Source organism: Oryzias latipes, chromosome 21, assembly GCF_053564925.1.
Source record: "Oryzias latipes strain Hd-rR chromosome 21, Olatipes_Hd-rR_3.1".
Lineage (NCBI taxonomy): Eukaryota > Metazoa > Chordata > Actinopteri > Beloniformes > Adrianichthyidae > Oryzias > Oryzias latipes.
The window spans coordinates 26776211-26799189 of record NC_136257.1 but is presented as its reverse complement, the minus strand read 5'-3'; the positions used below and the strand labels follow the sequence as shown (position 1 = coordinate 26799189).

General features: G+C 37.9%; 1 protein-coding gene across 4 annotated transcripts; it reads right to left on the bottom strand.

Moving 5' to 3' along the window:
- Positions 1-5084: 5084 nt before the first annotated feature.
- On the bottom strand, positions 5085-22566 carry glra2 (glycine receptor, alpha 2). Of its 4 annotated transcripts, XM_020713044.3 has the most exons (10): positions 21909-22399; positions 21245-21363; positions 17654-17721; positions 17508-17575; positions 16155-16378; positions 14096-14178; positions 13875-14012; positions 13587-13801; positions 8914-9063; positions 5085-6514 (listed from the first exon to the last, which is right to left on the bottom strand). In XM_020713044.3, exons 3-10 carry the CDS (start codon positions 17700-17702, stop codon positions 6236-6238), a joined length of 1206 nt encoding a protein of 401 aa, XP_020568703.1. In that variant the 5' UTR covers positions 17703-17721; positions 21245-21363; positions 21909-22399; the 3' UTR covers positions 5085-6235. The 4 variants fall into 4 exon arrangements, with proteins under 4 accessions (XP_020568703.1, XP_078795607.1, XP_004081837.1 ...); XM_078939481.1 differs by lacking the exon at positions 17508-17575 and having other exon boundaries at positions 21909-22566; XM_004081789.5 differs by lacking the exon at positions 17654-17721 and having other exon boundaries at positions 21909-22566.
- Positions 22567-22979: the final 413 nt, after the last annotated feature.

The window sequence follows — 22979 nt, the reverse complement described above, 5'->3', positions numbered from 1 at the left end:
TTACTTATCTGTTAACTTCTTTTCAGTGCTTGTTAGGGGCCTCCACTATGAGGTAAAACCAGAAATTTAAATGCATTTATCAAACTTTGAGGCAATCAGAGGGTCTATGTTGTGCTTTTAATTTAAAATAAGTCCACTGGTTATTTTGCGTTGTAAGTAATTTTAGAAACCCAGACATTTTTAGTGTTCCCACTGAGAGGGGAGGTTGATAAGAGATCAAAAACTGGTCTTTTTGTTTGGTAGCATTCATACTTGTTTTTAGATTGCAGTCATATTGAATATTAATTGATATTAATTTAATCTTTTCTTCATAGATTTGAATTATTTTTTATTTGTATGTACATTTCTGTTGTTGCGTATTCATCATCTGTCCAACTTGTTGAGAAGCAAAAACATAGCATAAAATATGCTATGTTTTTGCTAATATTAGTCTAAGATGCAAAAATATTGACTTGAGTCTTCAGGAAAAAACAACTTATAAAACAAAATTTACTGTCTCACTTTGAAACACATTGTTACCGTGGTGCAACTGTATTATAAATAATTAATTTTTAAAAAATTGCATTCTTTCAATGCAGTAAGAAGTCATTTAAAAAAATTGTAAACTACTAAGTGAGTTATCTTCACCGTAAAGTTTTGTAAATGAGCAAAAAGTGTTCGAGATGTCGTGGAAGCAGCCGTTTTGAAATGAGCAGGAAAAGCTCTTCTACTGCCTCTAGTGGAAGGATGATGAACTGCAGGGCAGAAAACGGACAAAGTTGTTTACAACGGGTTTGTAAGGACAGTTTGGAAGTTAATCAGATAGGGGTCTCAGAAATGCGTGTATCAAATATGACATTACTTGTAATAGAGACAAGAGAATTCATAAAATGATACTTATAACCAAGTTTAGCCTCTATATTTATTCTTACCTCAATTTAAAAATCTGTATATTACATAATGAATCTTTCACACCTGTGCATCTTAAAAAGGTTTGATTATGTAAAGTTGTTACAAATGCATTCAGTGATTTACTTTTCTTTTCAAACCTGATGATATGCAATCAGACGTTAAAATGTCTTCCTATCTGAATGTGTATTTGGCCCCAGAGCAAGAATAAATCCTGAGAACAAAGCCAATGGCTCCCGGGGCTGATGTAGATATATTGGGAAGAGGACAGAAATAACATAATAAATAAGACTCAACCAATAGCAGAGTCTTCCACTGGACAAAGCAGACCATCCACCATTTCTAAAACACACTGTGGTGAATAACAGCTTTATGCTTTAACCATCAACAGCAAATCTCCATGATTGCCTGCATTTGCATTTGAGCTCAATAAAAACCCATGCATGTGGATTACTTTGTCATTCAATTCAGATACAAATTTCAGCCTGAAATTTGAGAGAGTCAGTATTTTGTCTCATAAAGGTAACATTTGTAAAAAATAAAATGAATAAAGCAGAGCTACATGGTGAAGCTTTTCCAATTTTTTTAAAATCATTCTCTAAAACTGTTAAACTGTCTTCTAAGAGATACATGATGTTGAAGCCAATTGTTTTATTTGTAGTGTAATGCACCCTAACTAGGCCTAATTTCCACAAAGAGGTTTTATTTTTTTTAGTGGGCATTAAAAATAAATGTCCAACTAGCAATAATGAAATATGGATTTTACTGGCCCGGCTGGTTTTACAGCATCCTGGAGTTTATGGGATTTGAGCCTAACTGTAAGAATTAAACCAAGTAAAGGTGAAGTTCAAAGGAATTAAGCTTTGAATAATAAGCATTTATTTTTACACTATGAGGGAAAAGCAGAGGAGTCAATGTTTTTACTTTAAGGTTCCTGAGCAGCACATTACCTCTGATCTTAGCCTGAAATCGACTGTCACTGGCTGAGGTCAGAAGGGGTCAGGCCTATTGATTATATCTACAACCTAATGCATGCATGTGCAATGGACACATCATTTATTTATCAACGTAGCTGTAATATACGTTTCATTTAAAAAAAATGTAGAATAAGAACTCTTATCTATGGTGAGTGTATTTGTGTGTTGAGAAAAAACATTTTCAATCAAAATAAAATAGAAAAATCCTCTAAAAGCACACGTTCTTCACATATATCTTGGAGTACATAATATATATAACACTGAAATAAACTACAAATGCTATTAACACACAATTTCTTGCAGAAATTCATTATTGTAGCATAGAAACCACGATCGCTATATTTGGGGTGAAACACACGTGTTAGTGTTGCAAAAACCAAGAATGAATGGTCTTAACTTCATTAAATCCCTGCTTTTCTCTCACACGGGCCCTATAGGCAACTGTGCAGTTGCTATGGCAACCCTCATTTTACTCCCAGACCTTACAAAGCTGCTCAATAAAGCTTATGAACAATGAGAAGTAGTTTCCCCCCCTTAAACAGCTGGGCATAAGCTTCCCTTTGTACTGTTAAAAAAAAAAGGCACGATTGCGTCAGAGCTTTAAGTGATTGGTGTGAAGGTCCAGAAAAGAGCGAGTGATGGAGAGAAGGAAGCATCATCATGTAAAGAATATACAGTATTGTCTTTTTGGGTACAGCATGCCTGTGATCAGAAGAATCCAACTGTTGAGAGTCAGGAGTTTCCTTCAAATATAAATACAGATACTTTTGAAAATTGGTACATATTTGTGACACAAAAAATATCCTTTATTCAACAAATAAATTATAAATATGTCACTTTTGCTGCGTAGTGTTTTATAATCAAACATTTGTAAAAGAAGATCTGCATGATTTATTATTACCCGAGAAAAGGAGAACTAAATTGTCCCAAATTTTTGTTCTATATATCATTTCTTTTAGAGATTTCAAAAGGTAAACTGATCATGAAATTACATTTTGTAAATATTTCTTTAGCTTTTGCAGGACTTTTGAGAATAAATGAGTTCAGCTTGTTGTTCTTGTTGCCCTCAGAAATAAAGCAAACGCGTTTATGGCTTCTAGACGCTTGGAAAGCGGCGTTCAGCATGAGACATTAAACATTTAATATGCAGTCCTGCTCTGTGGTGTGTTTACAAAACGAAAGATTAGCAGAGTTCATGTATTTTTTTAAACATGTATTTCATTCAATAGCAATACAAACATCGATACATTACAAAATAGTTCATAAATGAAAAGGAGCAGAAGGAAGAAAACTTGTATAACTGCCCCATCACCCCAGTTCCATCTGAATGAAGCTGCTACACTATTCAAATATACCGGTAGTTGTAGAGTTAGATAAGCCAATTCCTTTTTAACAGTTCTGGTACATCGCCTGTCCGTCCTGGGAGAGGATCCCTCCTTCATGTGGACATCCCTGAGGTTTCATCTTTTTTTTTAGGAGTTTTTCCTTACTGAGAAGGAGGGTCGAAGCGCAGAGATGCCAATGCAGTTTAGTTCAATTTAGCAATCAGCGATTGTATTTTAAAACTTATTTAAATTTTTGCACAATTAGTGAAACCCGTTTAGATATCTGCAATTTGGGGCTATATTAACATCAAGCTGCTATTGACTCAACAATTGTATGTACTGAATATCTTATTTTTGTTTAGTCGTTGCTGTGTTTCTTTGTGTACTGATGTTGCACTTTGGTAATTTATTTGGTGAATCTTTTTTTTTCCAGCTTTGAAATAATAAGGGTGATTGTTGATGCTCCAGATGCAATTTCGTTGTTTTAATGACAATGACAAATAAAATGAATTTTGAATCCTGAACCGTTATATAAAAAATACTGTTTTGGTAAACAATTGTTTTCATTATTTTTCTATTTATTTGGGAATGTTGTTATTTAGAATAGCTTAATTAAAGGTTGGTTGAGTTTTTCTATATAAAACAAATGCTGATAATGAACAAAGCTCTATACTATACAATAAAAATAAGTTGTGTTTCAGTTTTACATGCTGAACCCCAGACTTACAATACAGTAAAATTAACTTGATGTAGATTTTTACCTTCCAGATATGATTATGACTCCTAAAGAAGTGGTTCCATTTCTCTTTTTAAATTATGAAAAAGAGAATGAAGGTGTAAAAAGTGTGACTTGGCCTACAGAAACAAAGTAATGCATCAGTCTCTCCAAACTTGAAATAATTTTTCTCTTGAAGATTAAGTATTTTTATACATTTGCTATGTAAATCTTTTTCTAAGACACCCTAAAACCTCTGAGTGGAACCAGTAAAGAATAAATGAACCAGACTAGCTAATTATTTACAAGCAAAGGTTTAACAATCCATCTCTTTCAAACCCATTGAACCCTTTGTGAGGCCTTGAGGTTGCTGGGGCCTATCCTAGCTACTCTTGGATGAAGGCAAGATAGCCTGGAGAGGTCTGTTTCAGGGCCACACATTCACATGTACACCTAGGGACAACAAGCTAACAACAAGCCAAAGCCATCGATTAACCTATAACCTATACATTTTTTTGGACTGGAATCCATAGTGCCTGGAGAAAACCCACTGATGCACGAGGAGAACATGCAAACACACAAAGGTTCCAACAGGGATTCAAACCAGGAATTTCTCACTGTGGGACAAGCGTGCTGATATATCACTGTTCTTTCTTTTTTTGGATTTATTTGCACCTTTGTAATACAGCTTCTGGCTTGAAACTCTTTTTTTTAACGTATTTCTGTTGTTAAATAAAATGTATTTACCAGTACTTTTCTGTGGCTGTTAAACAAAATGATCAGATCATCAGTATCTCATCTGAATCAATCAAGAGAGGCAGACGAGGTGTGTTTATCATGTTACCTGCAAGGTGCAACATCTTGAGGTCTTGCAAACAAGCGTCAAATGCAATCAAACGGGGCACAGCTGATGAACAACTGACGCAATGTGTTTTTCAGACAACTAGTGGGCAAACACCAAGTGACAGGATCTCTGAACTGCAATTCAAAGTCCATTATCCTCCATTCATAGAAGCCCCTCTGTCAGATTGAATCTGTGTCACCCCAGGCCACCCAGACACCCTCAGTTGGTGTCACCTCCAACCACGGAGTCTTTGTCACTTTCCTTGATCCTGATCGCAGTCGAGTAAATGAAAAACAAAACAAACAAAAAATTGAAACCATTTGTTGAACACGAAATGCAGAACAATACAAGAAAATTACTTTATTCTAAATGACACGAGGTGAAGTAAACATGGTGCACACTCAGTTTTATTGATGTACATGTAAATGATCTATTTTCATTCCAGAAAAAAAAAAAAAAAAAAAAAGAGTTCTTCACCACAGTTTTTTTAGGAGTGCAATTGCATTTAGCTGCTCTGTGCCACAAATGTTTTGTAGACTTCTTCTTTACGGAGTCCATGCCCAAACACACAAGTGAAGGAGAACAGTCTGAAGAACTTAACAGAAATATATAGTTTCATAAATGGAACCTCCCACTCAAACACAATAAATATTTCTTTGACTAAAGCTACAAAAAAAAAAAAACACTTCTTGGATGCTAAACCCCTCTTAAGATAACTGGATAAATATGGAGTAAATAAATACAGGTAACGACACTCAACAATGTGGTTCAGATATTGTGGGCTCACCTGTACACTTGCTCATGACAGAAGTAATTGAATAAAAGCAGTAATAAAGGAAACACTGACTTTATATGTGACATCAGATATCCATGAATACTAGAGAAAAGGAGGACTTTGGCCACAGAGAATTTCAAAGGGTTGGATGAGACCACGAGAGAAGATGCTTGAAAAAATAGAAGAGCACAACACTTTGTCTCACCAAGTCTCTGATATCTAAGGCCTCGGGTATTTCATAAAAATGCATCCTCCAGCTCCCGATTCTTGTATTGTTTTTTATCTGCTTTGCTTCTGGCTGACAGATTGATGCCTGTGCTCTGCGTGTGAAGTTTTCACAAAAGGAGAGGATATTTCCTGACTGTCCAATGTTATAAAACAGATTAACAACCTGGGTAAGAAGTCCTCTTCTCACAAGAAAAAAACCCCAAAATCCTAAGCTGTCCTTGGACCTCGGACGCCAAAGCAGTGTGATTTAGAAACATTCTGCTCCGTCTTCTCTACTTGATAAAACCGACTATAAAACTTTTCTGCAGCAGAGGGAATAAAGCATCTGGATCTCAGGAATCTTCACATTATCTGAACAAGAGCTTTGCTGTGTGATGCACTGTACAATATCCCTGAAGGAACACCTTCACCACGGTTCCTCTCACTCCATCGTTTCTCAGTCGGAGAAGGGAGGAGTCGCATTGACTGGGAGAAAACCCTTCACTACTTGTTGATGTCTTCATTGCGGATGATCTTGTAGGTGATCCAGTAGAAGACGTTGAAGATGAGGAAAGCCAGAGGGAAAGCCGCCCTTGAGATCGTGTCTATCCTCTTGGCTCTGTCCACAAATTTTTTCCTCATGGCGTCAATGTCCTTGGGAGTTGGTGGTTGAGGGTTTGGAGCGGGAGTCGTGTTCTTGACAGCTGAGCTGTTCTTGGTGCTCAGACACTGACTTATGTTGTAGCTCGCGTAGTTAAAGCGGCCGTCACGCATGTCCTCCTCCTGAGAAACACAGAAAAATTATACAGTTTTCCTCCGAATGACCAGAGGCGTCCAGAACAGTTATTTTATTTTATTTATTTTTTACATGACAATTAACCGTGAGATACTCCAAACACCTCTGAGTTAATTAAAAGTCAGGGGATAACTGGATGCAATTTAATGAAACGGCTCTAGAACGACTGCTTCGGGGGACAAATCCCAATTCCAGCCAAACAAAAATAAGACTACACTTCAGTCATGAAAACACCTGCAGCTGTCAGCAAAGTAACAAAGCAGAAAGGAGACTCAGGGACCGGTAAATAGTTTCAGTTATTCACACAACGTTCACTTCATGGTTAACACTTCTGAAGATTGATCCCTACACGGCTGCACCTGAATTATTCAGCAAAGAAAATAACAGAAGGAAGAACTGAAAATTTTAAGCGCACGGTTATGAGTCTGACAGGCCAGAGTTTGACTTAGATGAAGCATTTTTGAAATTTAGCTTCACTATCATTTCATGACTGATGATATAAATCAAAATGATTTAGATTCATGCAGGTTCTTCATTTGATTTAGCAACGAATGGTCTGCAAGATTCAAGAAATTCCTAAACATCTTCGTATACTTTGAGATTCCAATACTATACAACTTAAAAGTGTAGCTTCCTTTTTGGGAACTAGAAAGTAAAGAAGAAAGTTGATCTAAAATGTTTTCCTTTTATCTTTGCTTGTATGTCATGTGTTCTATATTTGAGAAGAATAGTTACTAAAAATTAACTGTATGCCTGGTAATACAGTCCATTCAGTTATGTGTATTTTACAAGACTTTTGATCTGTTTGTGAAGTTTTTCTTTGAATATGTGGCTCCAATGAAAAAAAGCAACAACTTTGTAATATTCTCCAAACCACACTGGAAAGTTAAGCCTTTCTCAAAAAGGCTAAAAATATAGAATACTAGATGTTTTTTCCTTGTTATAAGTGAAAGAATCTGCCAAAAAACTAAAATAATTTGTCCTAGGGAGATTCCTTAAATAAGCAGTGATGTCCTGCTGTTTTAATACAAATACATTTGGAAATTAGCCATAAAACACTCATATTTAGGTTTATTGCTCAGATAATTGGAAATATTATGTCTAAAATGTGTATTGCTCAAAAAAGAGATTTTTTTTTTATCTATAAAGTAGGTCTCTTAAACACTTTTGTCCCTAAATATACTCTAAAATTTCAATCACTGCATAAGTCCCACATTCCCTATGTCTCGCCCATGGTCAAAAATTAAACTTCTATCCTGGTGTTGTTAAATACATTTGTACAGTGTTAGGAGTCACATAAAACTTCTTATTGTCCTTAACTGCTGATCCTTTCCAAATCCAACTTCTGTTTTAAAACATTGTTGTCGTTGTTTTAAAAAAAAATAAAAGCTTGATTAAACATTCGCTTAGGATTATATTCATTCAAGGTCAAATGACTCAACAAGAAAATGAAAATTGTCTTAAATCAAGTTTGTTGCATAAATTTGAACTAAACTCCTTTTGGAAAAATAAATTAATCACTCTCTTCTGAATTGTAAAAATCTCACCTTCCCTGCAACAAACCTACATCATGATGCTGCCACAACCATGCTAGACTCTTTGATCTTGGAGCTGTTAGAATATAATATGATATATAATAATAATAATATAATTTAATAATGAAAGAGAAAATTAAATGCAGCAGCATCTCCCTTGTGCAAAAAGACTGCAAGAACAAGACTTGTAAAAAAGTAAAATGAAAGTGATAATTTCTGTCCACATCTAGGGCTGAGACAGCTCTGGGGTAAAAACTATCTTATCTGTTTGTTCTTGTTCGTGGTGTCACCCAGAGGGCAACAGGTTAAAGAGGTGACGTCCAGGGCAGAAACTGCATTTGGTGACATTTTGTGATTTAATACTGTTTAGACATGAACTTAAAACATTCAAACTGTTCAATCTCATCATTTTGTTTCTTTGTGGTGTTTCAGGCACTGGATTATATTGTTCACCAAACTTAAGTGTCTTTTATTGAAAAATTGCTTTTGTGCGATTATTTATCCACAACACATTTTGTGCTTAAGCTGCTGTATTGTTTTTGCTAATTTCCACATCAGATTTCTGCATTTAATCATCATAATTTGTCTGGTTTCTGTCTGATTGTTGAAAAATGTATATGAAAACTCAAAAATGTCATCAAAATGTTAGGTCAAAAATATCAGAATGGAGTTTGAGGTTGACGTTTGAGCCGGATGAGAATGCCATAAGCTCCATGATGATTCATCTTAGAACTAATGCAGAGAATGTGTGACGGACTGTTGATCGTGGCTTAGGCATTTCAATATGCTGCTGTGCCAAACAAAGTCTAGTCTGCAGACAGGATACTTGCAAACAGTTTTTGGAAACCAACCTTCTGATTCCGTCTTTGTCTTCGCCTCAGTCGGAGAAACTCTTTCTGTTGCCTGGAGACAAAATTAACCCCGGCGTACTCCAGTAATGCGGCAAACACAAAGAGCAGACACACGGCCATCCAGATATCAATGGCTTTTACGTACGAAACCTGAGGGAGAAAACAGAGATATTATGATTGACCACATAACATAAAGAACAGATAAAAATTTGACTTAAAAAAGTCTTTATTTCCATCAAACTTTCTTTTTTTGCATTTAAAATAAGTCTTCTTGTGCAGCGTCCCTGATTTAAATTCATTTTCCTCATATTCTGTTCACTCCTCCAATGAACTGTGACATTTAAATGATTGCATTTGTGCAGCAATATCTGTGCTTGGATAAAACGTATCTGTGTTGCCTGCAGTGTCAGGTACAGCAGAGAATAAACCGGTGGGAAATCTTTCAGCATCTACTAGACGGAAAAATGAATTATTACGACAGTGCTGGACTGGATTTGCTTCTTTCAGAAAAACATCTCAGCTCTTTGAGAACACGTCAAGTAATCATTTTCATGATTTGCAGGTCTCAAAGGCTTCTTTTGAAATATTTATCAGTGTACACGTCTTTTATGTTTTTCATGATGCAGCTGATGCTGCTTAAGACAGTGACGGCAGTGCTTCTTCAGATTGGCTTTGCTGTCAATATGCTTCATGACTGACAATAATAACCTTCTGCAGACTGGAGGTAGTGCTTTCATGTTAAACATCATTTGAATGAAAGCATCTCGTTTGCTCTGACACAACTGCTAAAGATCATGGGATGTGGACATGATATTGAAGGAGCTGCTTGGCTCTGCATTTGGTTAGTTGGAAAAAAAAAGGATGATTGACTGACATTTGAGTCTGACGCTGCTAAAGTCAAATATGATTAGTTTGAGTTAAAAAACTAAGGGCAGACATTTCATGGAAGGATTAGTCAAAGACCAAAAAGTCAAGGGTTTTTAGTGAACTTTCAGTTGCCCTACTTAGAAGTTAACGTCAAAACTTCAAATACTTTTTAAATGCATGTGTTTAATGTCTTTGTGAAATAAGCGAGGGCTTTTTCTGGGTTCAAATTCTCAAGTTTTCTCAGAAAACTTCAGTTCTGATATCTTGATCTATTTTATAATCGTTTCCCGTGGTTGTTTAACTACGGTTATGTAGTTTGTTTTGTTGATGTTGCCAAAATCAAAAATCAAAAATCAAAAATAACCTAGTTTCTGCAGAGAGGCAGGAGTTGATCAGAAGTTCGCCTCTGAGTTGTCCAGCCCCGTCCCGATTTCCCATCATCCTTTTGTTTACACTCTCTCCTCATAGCTCACAGCCCCTCACAACCCCAAGCTAACATTACCGGTGCAACAAAAATGGTGAGCCACATTGGAGTTATCCAGCTGTACAGTTTAGAGCCAGATGCCAGCTGAGAGTAGGAAAACAGAGATGCACATTAATATATTTTTCTACAAGTGGATGCATCAGAATCGAGTGGAGCTGGAATCTTGTGGCCCACCTACCGTAACACCTGCATCACAGCTACAGGCTTTTTGCAACCACATTTTTTTCTCATTCACAATAATCTGACCAAAAAACTAGTCAGAAAGGCAATTTTAAACTTCATTTCCTTAATATATATCCGCTTTCATCAGAAAAATGCCAAAAATGACATGTCAAAAAGACCAAAACCACCATTTTCGTTGGAGTTGGTCATCAAAAGCTATGTGAAAAAGATCCGTTTGAAGTGAAGTTTTTCTTAGACTTGTTTTTATTGAAATTGATTTTACTCATAAATAAACAGAAAAATACATTGCAAAAAAACCCTTAAAGGAAAATCATTCTCTTTTTTAAAAGGCAAGTGCTCAATATTTTTCTATATTGGGGGTTGATGCTGCTGCGTGTGCGGAGTCCGATAGATGGTTCTAGCATCATCACAGATTTATGATCTTTTACTGTGCTGTGGCGAGATTTCATCATCTGCTGGGAATTGGTAGAGCACAGCGAGCAGGTGGGGTCATGGACCTGGTGAGGGTGGTGTTCAAGTATGAAGATGCTGAGTGTCAATTGAATCTGGCCTGGGGATCCACAGAAGCCAAAGCAGAGATCTGAACTGTGGTCTGAAGTGTCTTTTTTGGGCTGCTTAAAAGGTGCAGCAACATTTTAGATCACCTAGGCGCGATAGAGTGGGAGCCTTTGTTGAAGAGCATAACAAAATCAAGCTGGGAGATGATGAACCCCTGCACAAGGAGTTAGGATGGCTAATCTGACTAATAGAGTCTGAAATACCTCGTCTAGCAGAGGGCATCACTGCATGTGCAAGAAGTGGTGAGGATGCTTTCGGCCCAGACCCAAAACAATGTTCTTTGGAGGAGGTGTGGAGCACAACGAAAAGCTAAAGTGAAGGAAAGAGAGCTGCTCTCTTTATTATTAACAGTTCATGAGGACAACACGTCCCTAGTTATGGATGAGAGCAGATTTTTGCCATAACTTCAGGTTAAAAGCATCAAATTTGTTTGAATTACACATCATTAAATGATGATGCCACTATTTTTTTCAAGTAAACAGGGCAGAATGAAAATCTCTCCACAATTATGTATCAAGCTACATAATAAATATCAAGGCACTGGTGTTAAATAATTCAAGACTGCAACAATACAACAAAATTAGCTCCAACACCATTCAACCATGGGAAAACTATTTAGTATGGTCCTGACGATTAGGCACATACATATTTTTCTTGGGAGCCTTGAGTGATAGATCTAACAGATGATACTTCAATGTTGGTGTTTATGCTGATCGTTCTGGAAACCAATGCTTTAAAGGGTTTTATTTTGAGAAAAACTGAACACAAATCCATATAATTGCTGCTTCTCTTTTTGTTTTAGAATGATCAAAAGCCATGTACACTATAACCGTATATGATAAGAAATAGGTTTTCTTCTTTACTATGAATAAAAATCAAAATCATACTTCATGTGTGGTAATCAAGTACAGAAAACCTCCAAAAAATACAAAATATAAAACATAAATTTCAGAAAACACAAGTTGAAATATCCATTTATATATAAAAGTTTAAAATAAGGGAATATAACAGCTAAATATATTCACATTACGGAACTAAGCTGTAACTTCAAGGTTTTAAAGTGCTTTTGCTTTCATCAGGTATGCTGTTTCACAGTTTTGGGGCCGCCATTGAAGAAGATTTATCCCCTTGAGTTTTGATCTGAGACCCAAGAACAGCCAGAAGGAACCGATTTGAAACCCTGAATGTTCCAGCTGTCGAATGAGTCCGTGAAAGCTCAGATAAACAGGAAGCTACTAAACCTTTGAAACATTTGAAGCATTTTTATGTTTTATTTTTAACTGCATTCGAAAAAAAGGCAGGGTGAGAATGAAAGGAACAACACTGGGTTTGTTTTAAGGCAGCAGTTGTACTTTGGACAGTTTGAGGGCATCTTAAAGATGACAGACAGCAACATAGACGGAGATGAAGGCGTCTCAATGTGCTGTGATAAATCCTAGTCATCTCTTGGTGGTTTAGCTTTCACCAATGACAGCGTTTGAGGGTAATAAAACTGGTTTCCACCACTAACCTTATTTGATTGTTGAACTTCAACTCCCAAATGACAACATGAATTTTTTTTTATTATTTGCCAAATTTGATCCCAAAGCTAAGGAGGCATATTGCATATATCACTAAAACAAAATCAAAAAAAGAAAATTACAAACTAAAAAACATGATGGGCACCAACCTCATCTGCTAATTAAAACAATTAGAGGAGCTTTAAACAAACGTAGAAAAGTCCCACTGTGTCCATTTCATAGGCATGACCTGTGTCTCTTTCTTTATGTGTTTGTCATGATGTTGCCAACCTCCTGTTTGGTTCTTCCTTTGTTGAGGAAGTATTAGTTATATTAACCAGACAAACAGTTTTAAGCTTGACAGAAATATGGAAAATTTGAAGAAATTGAAAGAAATACTGAAAATTTAAATGAAAAAAAAAACAATAAACCTAAAATTTGTCAGGGTTTGGGTTTTTCTGCCATTTTCGCTTCAGAACCACCTGTGACATCCCTCCTCTTATGTGGTGTACTGAATAAATGTCCCATACATTATCAGTACTTTATACCATAGTCAGGGTGAATGCTTGATTCTGATTGGCTGCTACGTGTGGATTGAGAAAGCGATAATGAACAGTAATAACGTACACCTAAAAATGGAGTTCCGGTAACATAGATTACATTTTCTACATTTTTTGCTGCCATCTTTGAAATAAACTTTTGCCTCCTCATCTGGACTAAAACACACAGTAGGAGGTGAACTTTCTCCCTGAATTGATGCTTTATTAAACCCATCGTGACAATCAGATCAGAGTATATATCGCTTAAAAGTGATTTAAACATAAAAAAAGTAACAAGAATAGAGTACTAAAAACAAAGTACAAAACATTGAATACTTATTTCTCTTCTAAGTGATCATGGTATAAGTGGGAGGATGCCTTTCTAAGTATCCATTATCAGGGAAACTAACAGACTTCATGAAAGCAACTGTTTCTCTGCTTCATGACAGGTTAATTTTTGATAATGGACACCTTGGCGGCATTATCCCTTACGTACGCTTACGTACGCCATGATGATGAAGCCAAAAAGAGAGGAGAATTCACCTTTGGAAGAGAAGCTCTGGATCCAGAGCTCTGAGTGGTCATGGTGAGCACGGTGGTGATGCCCAGCGCCACTCTGGCAGGAGCAGCATCCATGTTGATCCAGAATGAAACCCACGAGAGGATGACAATGAGAAGAGACGGAATGTACATCTGGATCAGGTAGTAGCCCATCTGGCGCTCCAGGTGGAATTTAACTTCAATGCAGGTGAATTTACCTGTTGAACCACAGGATGCAAGTGAGGCGTTAAGTTCAGATGGAAGAAAGCTGAAAATGAGCATCCATCTCACCGGTGTTGTAGTGTTTGGTGCAGTAGCCCAGCTCCTTCTCCTCCTTCATGATGAACTGAGGCAGAGTGAGACCTTCTGAGACCTGCACCGCGCCGTACTCCAACCACTCAAAGACCAAGTCATTCATGGTGTAGCCGACTAATGATGACAAAAGCACATCCGTCAGAAATGGGGCTGACTTGGCCTTCAGGGACGACATATTTAAGTGAATCCTTGCTTACAACTTTCCAGCTGCATCGTGCAAGTCTGAACATCCATCGGAAAGTTCTTCAGATCCATCGGGCATGACAGAATGAGAGTCAACCTGTGATGTGAGACAATATCAGGGGGGGGTTTGTAAGAAATGGATTTATTATGCATAGATTTTGAGTTACAGATTGAAAAAAAAAGAATTTAATTACATATGTAATTTCTTTTCTGTCTCTTCCAGCATCTCATACAGGATTCAATCACACCTTCATCACCAAAACTTATAGTCTCAGTGATGCAATTTGAGGGGGACAGTCTGCCCACTCAGTTGTTTCTCCAATGCAGGGAGAGCACGGTTAACCACTTTTCATTTCTCCTGTCCGCCAGCTCTACCTGCACACCTGTGCACCATCAGCTGCTCCCCACACGGACCTAAAATTGATCTTTGTCGCATCCCATCATTGCAGAGAAAATTGAAGGCTCCATGCTATACGAGATGCATGGAACTGAAAGACAAGGCATTTTCCAAGCTGAATCTTGCTTTAATGAAGGTCTGGCAGGGGATTGAAACACCACCTTGTTCTGAATGCAAGTGTGTGGTGGTTTTACTCAACCCTGACTCTTCAGTATTCACTCGATTCCATGTTTAGAGAGGCTATGAAGGAAAATACTCACTTCTCTCTTTGCTTTGGATTTTCAACCAAAGCCTGTGAGATTAGTTTCTCCTTTTAAACCTGTTCCTTTACCATTGAAAAAAAAACGATCGCACTTTAGAGTCCACTGATGTTCAGCATATTATGCTTTTTCGAAAGAGTGATTGTAACAGATAAAATCAATTTAAAACTGCATGCTTTGGACTCTTTGATGTATGAATGCAAGGAAAGAATTGAGTGAAGGCCACCTTGAGAAACCTTTGCATCAAAGCTTAACGTTTCTTCTCTGTACTCCCCCGGTTAAAACGCAATACTTAATATTCCGCACTGCAGATACACTCAAAAATTATTTTAACTAAGAACTGACTTTCTGTCAGTTTTCAAAGTTTAGCACTTCAATGAAAAAGATGTTTTGAAAATGTTCTTGTAGCGTTTTATGGATGATGAAGGACATAAAGAAATTTAAGCTTAAAATTGCTTTTCTGAGTATTTCTTTATTTATAGATTGTGAATAAGGAGCAGAGGGGAAAAAAGCTGTTTGAAAAAGAGCTTATTTGTGACCCCCGACAATATACTAGACGGGCCACATGCAGCCTGCTCTGTTCCATTCTGATGCATACACTTGAAGACAAATGGATCCCTGCACTGTATGTCTTTTTCTTTGTCCGGGTGGCTTATAACTGTACGTCATAATAGCTTCAATATCGCTCGCCAATCAATCAATCAATCAATCAATCAATCAATCAATCAATCAATCAATCAATCAATCAATCAATCAATCAATCAATCAATCAATCAATCAATCAATCAATCAATCAATTTACTTGTTGTCAACAAGGTAGAGAGTAACAGGTAAATACTCTAACACAGCTACCGTGTAGCATGTAACAAACATGTTCTAGAGTTACTGTTAATAAAATCTGACTGACATATCTATCTGACTTTTTTGTCTCCCTAAATACCCGTTATAGTTTGATGTATCTTATATATGATATAAGTTCATACGTTTTACTGATTTGCACAGATGCTTTTTTTTTTACACAACCCTGTATTTTATCCGGGCTAGGGACCAGCCCCCCTTGTGGCTACATAGTTGGGCAGTAGCACAAAAGGTCTTGCCCAAGGACCCCCACTAGGTGAAGCTTATCATGCCCCCTGGGAATCCTGATTTCCCTTGTGCTAGTCCTACAACTGAGCCATCCAGCCTCTGTACAGTGTGGAAAACATGGTAAGTAAATTCCAAATATGTTTCGTCCAACACCTCTTAATGATCCCTGTTAAAAGTGAAGCTACTTTTTAATATTCTGTATCTTGCATTTTGTGTTGCCTCATATTTATTGTCCACTGTACCACCAACATGTCAATGGGCAGAACCTCAATTTATGAATGCTTTGGTTGCTTAATATGACAGATTAACCCTTACAACCCGGTGCTTCACCTGATACTGTAGAGCACAGTTCCATCCTTGAAGATGCGCAGCAGCTTGTTGTCTGTGGTGACATCATGGAAATTGGCTCCCTTCTCATTGGCAAAGAAGAGGTCGGGCTTCCATATGGAGTCCAACATGGACGGGTCCAGGTCGAGGGAAGAATCTGGGTATTTACTGTACGCCAGCCGAGGGTCATTCCACTTCTGCCGCAGGAAGATGTTCACTCTGTAATCCTGCGGAGAACCAAAGCGGCTTTGCATATTTTGTTTTTGCAGAGGCTTCAGCTGTGTGAGAACGTGTGCTGAAGACATGGAGTCAGCCACATGCATCCAGTTTTATATCATATGACTTCTTCCTCTAAGTAAAAAAATTAGGAAAAGAGGTTAGAAATGACTAAAAATAACATAATCACAGTAGATTAGTCTAATAAAATATATATTTACTGAAGTAGCTGGTTAATTTGATAAATAATACAAATAGAAGCAAAAAGGAATACTTTATCTAACAATATTCAAATGTTTGATCAACAAAACGTACTTGGTATTTAAATTAAAATTATTTTTGCATCTATTTTTGACATAAAACTGTGTTGCATTCATTGCTGTCATAAGGAAATGAATGATGAGTGGAAATGCTTCCTGCCATGCTATCACCTGCATGATTTTGGAATTTGCATTTTAAAAAACTTTAAATTTTACGTCTTTTATTCTGTCCTGAATTTCACAAGAGCTGTTTAATGAAGTTTAAAAAAAAGTGACGGATTAATTAGACGTGCCTGATGAGAGAATGTTTTAATCCACTGTTAGCCGCTTAAACTGTGTGTCAAAACGCTCAATTGTGAGGCGTAATTGATGTGTCATGATGATGGTGAGAAGCCTGTGTGTTGTTTGACGTTTAATCGGCATATTGGCGGCTCCGACTATTTGTACTGAAACTGTTTAATTCCCTGGCAGTCTAACAGCTCTTTAAACATAAAATATCTCACATCTATCAACCATTTAGTTATTATGGCTCCTTATTTATCCTGATTAGTTTTAATTCAGCCTCCTAGGTTTTATGTTTTGGGGGCTGGATGCCTCCATAATTCACACATTGTACTTGTTTAAAAACTCCCCCCAACACCACTTATTAGCTCCACTAAACTCTGAATATCTTGTTTGGATTTGTTGGATAAATTATTCCACCAGAGCACACAGAGGACTACCGGTAGTTTGGAAAGTTGGTCTCTAAATTGATCGTGAAAAGAAAAAATGAGTTAAAAAGTAAAAGGTGGATGAAATTTAAAAAAAGAGCGAAGGGACAGCAGGTTGATTAAAAACACCTGCAGAGAAAAGGCTCAGGACTTCACGACACTCCACTCACCATTGTAGTTTCTGCTATTGAACCAAAGCTGTTGATAAATATGTTGCAGGTAACATTAACTGGTGGACCTGCAGGTTGAGGGATATAAATAATACATTGACACATCGTACAGTGAGGAAATCAAGCAAAATGCCAAAACAACTCACCATGGTGGTCTCTGTGACAGAGCCGAAACTGTTGATAAAAATATTGCATGTAACGTTTACAGGGGGACCTGTGAAATGGAATGAAAGTGACATGACAGGAGAAAGCCTTAAGCCAGATGTATCAGCAAGGATAGCTGGAATAGACATGGAAGGGGGAAAGGGAGGGGAGGGGAGGGGGGTTATAAGGAAAATTGGGACTGCTGGGTAAAAAAAAAAAAAGAAAAAAGCTGCTTCAACATGTATTCAAACATGCATCAATACAACGAGCAGCAGGTGTTGGTTAAATGGTGACAATGTTTGCCAGGTTTTCCTACATTCCTGATGAAGTGAAGGTGATTTCATGATTGTCAGGGGGGAGATTTTGTAATGACGTCTGCTGTCGTCCTTCCCAGTTGTCTTGTTGTTTAACAGGTAGGTTGAAAACACATGCACACACACACAAAGCCATGCAACCAAAGAAAAGGCAAGGTAACAGATAATTTATTCACTTGATCAGAAAAAAATCACGTCAGCAAGTCGGACAACTATTGTTGACAAGTATTGTATTTTTCAGAGTATAAGTCAAGAGGGTTTTTTTTGTTGCATAGATTGGGTGCAGGACTTATATTTGATGTTTGAAAAATCAATATTGCCTCATAGATTTTTTGTTTTCCCGCTAACAACTGGTAGCGCTTTAGCAGTTGTTTCCTGCTACACTCAAAAAAATGATTCAAGCCCCTCTTTCATGTAACACAAGTAAATGCTGTTTGTTTTATTTAAATATATTTATTTTTAAAATATGTATCTACATTTAATAGGCCTAACATAAAATGTATTAATAATTTCACCTATAAACTCCAGTTATCCAAAATAAATGGGTTCAATCAAGGGGGCATGCTGTGCACATGTGCTGTGGCTGCAACGGAATTGAGGCACTCCCTTTTACACGTGCAAAATCATTCTCCGATGATTATTCTTTTATTGGTTGAATGCCGTTTTCCTGTTTCTCTTTGTTTATTCTTTTTATAGTATCTTCCGCCATTTTGCGGGCACAATTTTTCCCCTTTTTTAACCATTCAACTATTAAAATGTTCAGCTCTTTCGTCTATTGCCTGCTATGACTATTAGTCCTTCGAATCCTTCGACTTTTTGAAGAGAGAAAACTGTCGTTTGTGTTTTTCCACGTAAAAAAACGTACTGTGGCTTGGAATCATTTCAACTCGGTTTCTCACAATAAGGTTATACGCGATGAACCTCATTTATAGAAAAATGATTATATGTCATTATACTGGCGAGTTTAAGTAGCCACAGAAGAGTTAGATCAGTGGATCAGTCAGTTGCATCTACATGCTGAGGTTCTAGGTGCGAGACTGATGTCACACAATGTTTTTTTGCTTTGCCTTCTTTTGCAGTAAGTATGTTTCATTAAGTTAATGGATTTCTTTCTGTTTGGCTTTTGTGATAAAATTGAGCTCAAGTAACTCAATCATATTTCATTACATGGAAGAATTTTCTTTGAGTTGGGGTTTCTCATATTTATTGGATGGAAATCCTGCCCACAATTAAATTGAGTTCATCCAATTAGTTATTTTTTTGAGTGTAGCAACCGCCAGAGGGATTTGTGGGTAAGTGAGTCAGTATTTGCTACTGACAGAAACGCAAAAGAAGAAACGTCGTCTAAATCAAACATGGAAGAGAATCTGATCATTCTCCTCCTGAACTTTATGATATTTTTCGTATTTACGTTGAGACATTATTATTCGTCTCAATTTTATTGTTTCCATCCTCGTACTACCGCGGGACAGCAAGTCATCAAGCTGGGTAACAGAGAGATGAAAGTACCGCTGGAAGCGCCGTCCTTTAGATGCAGCTCCTGCAGTAGCAGGTAGATCACCATTAAAAGACCAAACCCAACATGGAGACGTGTTCACAGATAATTCTGTAGAACTTTTAAAGATAAATAAACCTGCTCTCTCAACATCATCCGTGTCTTCTGTTCATTGTAAATGATACAGTCAATGCTTCCATGTAGCGATGAGGCTATAAACTTGACAGTAGCTTCTCCCACCCTCGACGGGAGTGTTAAGTTTATAAACACATTTTTAGACAAGCGTTTAGCATCAGATTTGATGCAAATTGATAGAGAGGCATCAGACGCGAATTTGACGTGTGAATCACGTTCAGAATGAACGCAGCATCACACTGAGCTTGGCAGATTAGTTCAAAAGTGTTGCACTTTTCTCCCGAAAGTGCGACCGATGCTCCAGAGTGCCATGTACATGATTTTTTTCTTTTTTATAGTGCACTTTTTGGCTCCTGTGACTCATACTCTGGAAAATACAGCACTCGTTTAGCCACAAGAAACTCTAAATATGTTTCATTTTGAATTAGTTCAAAAATAAAACACTGCCTTTCATAATTTTCTTCAATTTATACTTAAAAAATTATCAATTTTTACATGTTTGTTTTTGAAATACCAATAAAGTCAGGTCATTTCTTTTTTCAGCACCGTTGAATGGGCTTAACAAGCTGTTATAAATAATTTTCCACCACAGAACGGTCTGGAGTTTCATCTCCGTGGCTCGCTTTCCTCGTACAGTCACAGTAAAAAAAATGTTCTCCCCTCCAGCACAGATGTGGAGTTGTAAGTCCTTCCCGGTGCCCTTCCCCCTGTGTTTTTCTCATCAATATTGCATGACTCTCAGTATTAATATTTGCTTGAGTTTGTTGTCAGGTTGCAACATTTTAACAGCAGAAGGAAAGAAGGAAGGCAGCTCCTTCTCACAACAAACTCAGCAAGAAAATCTGGGTCAGACTTCAAAAGCAGCGTTCAAAACTCTTCAAAGATTGACTCGCAGGTTCCCAACCCAAAACCATCTGTTTACACCGCAGCCGCTCCATCAGGATCTGTTTGTTTTCTGTGTGTTCAAGACTTCTGGAGTCCAAGAATATGGCACAGATCGAAGCACAAACATCTAGGAGTGTGTGTGTGTGTGTGTATGTGTGTGTGTCTCTTAATAACATCTCCTTTCATCTGAGGTCCACCTCAGCCTTTACTTGTCATGCTAAATGGAAGGAAAGGATCTTGTGTTTTTTGAATCCCACACTCAGGTTGTTTTGCCAGCTGGAGTCCCCAAGTCCCACCCCACCTGACCCAATCTGGAGTGAGAAAAAGCTCTAGGCTCTTCACACTCAAAAGAAGCTGCGTGTGTCCTCTGCATGTCAGCAACAACAACAGAGGGACAGAGTCGCCTGCAGCCTTCCCACCAGGCCTCCATCCATAATGTGGGATGTCATGGGGGTTCTCCCTGATGTCAGAACCAGCCTTTGGGAGTGTGGCAGTTTTATCTACAAGCTCTGTCTTCTTTTCTATTTTTAAAGTGTAACCCATCCATCTCAAACAATCTGAAAACAGATTTGGAGATGGTTTATGATTTAAAAACATATTTAAAGTGAGAGGACTAATAATTCTTAGTGTTCTCTCACAGTCTTAAAAGTACATTTGTGTCCACACTTTCAGTGCCAGCTTTGTGCCTATATACGTTTATGCTAACACGTGGGAAGTGAAGTGTGTGCATTTTTCCTGAGACAACAATAAGGTAACAGACAAACCTTTAAAATTGGGTCTTATGCGTGCATCGTACCCGGACGTACGACCCATGAGCGAGTCCAGAAAGTCTGATGGCGACATGTTGGATGATCTGGAATCGTGCTCCTTTGCATTCACAAGTCTGGAAAAATGCATGAACGACAGGAGGAGGAGGAGAGAAACAGCTCAGAAGCTAGAAGATAAACCATATCTCTTGCCTAACAGCTGCCTGGGAGGGATGGGTGCGCACTGGAGAGCCAAGAAACGCGTCAAAGCAGAACTGGATCATTTTGCCTATAATTTATCTCTTACACAAAAAGCAAAGGGTTTTTGTTAATTGTGAAGGTGGAATCGCAGCAACATAGTTCAGGCCAAAGATAAAAAGATGATTAGCATTAAGTGCGCATGCAGCTACAGGTTCGTTATATCAAAAACACGTCAAATGCCACCGGGATGGACAATGCGATATTCATCAGGACAAACATTCTTACGTATGAAATAACATAAAAAATGACTAATTTAAATTAAAAATAATGAAAGCTGGGGCTAACTTTTAACGTTTGTCGGAACTTCTTTTATTTTTCCATAAAACAGCTTGAGAAAAATTAAAGGTTTTTGAAAAAAATGTTGTGTTATTTATGGAAAGGATTTGAATGAAAGAAATGATTAGTGAATACATGAGCTTACCCGCAATTTCTTGTCTCCATCAAGTATGTAAATAAAGCTGCCAAGACCTTAACGAAGGAGTGATTCATTCCCGATGGTTTCCCCATCTGTTCACTTTTTTATTTCTCCCATATGTTTACATTAGTCAAGCACATAATCCAAACAGGGGCGCCGCTTTTCTCCGGACCACGTTGTTTCGGCTGCCTTGTGTCACACAAAAATACAGGAGACATTCCTCGATGCAGCCACAGATCATAGTTTACTTCCATGAAACTCTGACTCCCCGAAGCGCATGGCAGAGGGATGAAGGAACAAGAGTCCACCGTTCACGCGTGGAGGAGACGCAACTCTCTGACGCGTCGGCTGGTTGCTCTCATCTGGCGTCGTTGGAGAGCTAAGGACTTGTTCTGTTAGAACCCCATCCTTGGCTTGGGAGAGAGAAATCTCTGCTCAGGTGGGGGACCGTCAAGGAATGGAAGAGGAACGCCTTTTTCTCAGTTCAGCACCAGGACAGCTCCCGGTTCCGTTACGCGCAAGCGCAAGATTTTTTTTTTTTTTTGGAAAAAAAGGTGGAGGGCGTGTGTTGGGTTTGAATACGTCTGATAAATGAAAAATGTAATCACTAGAAGGGTATCCAAACGTTGCCTCTGGTTACTGTTACATCAGCCGTGGTCACATTTGAATGTTGTCTTACGAGAGCGCGCAACAGGGAAACTCCCAGCGCGCGCAGATGCGCATTGGGATTCACAGTTTTTTCAGGTGTTTCGGGTTGAAGGAATTCAACATGAGCTTAGATAAAAATTACATTTACAATCAGGACATTTTTTTCCAAAGACGCATGTCATCTGAAATATACATCTAGATGCTGTAGGTGTCAAAGCGCACGATTGACTGGCTCTGTCCTTGAGCCCCTGAAATATCAGCTCATTGCAACTGTAAGTCATCATGGATATGAAAAGTGTAAACAAAGGACGCACCGGCAAGTCGCCGCTGGGAGAGTATTTGGTACCCTGGTTGCCGTGGAAACAGATTTCCGAGGCAATTCAACGGAGATGCTGAAAGGTTGGCCTCCTAAAGCGAGACCAGGGAGAG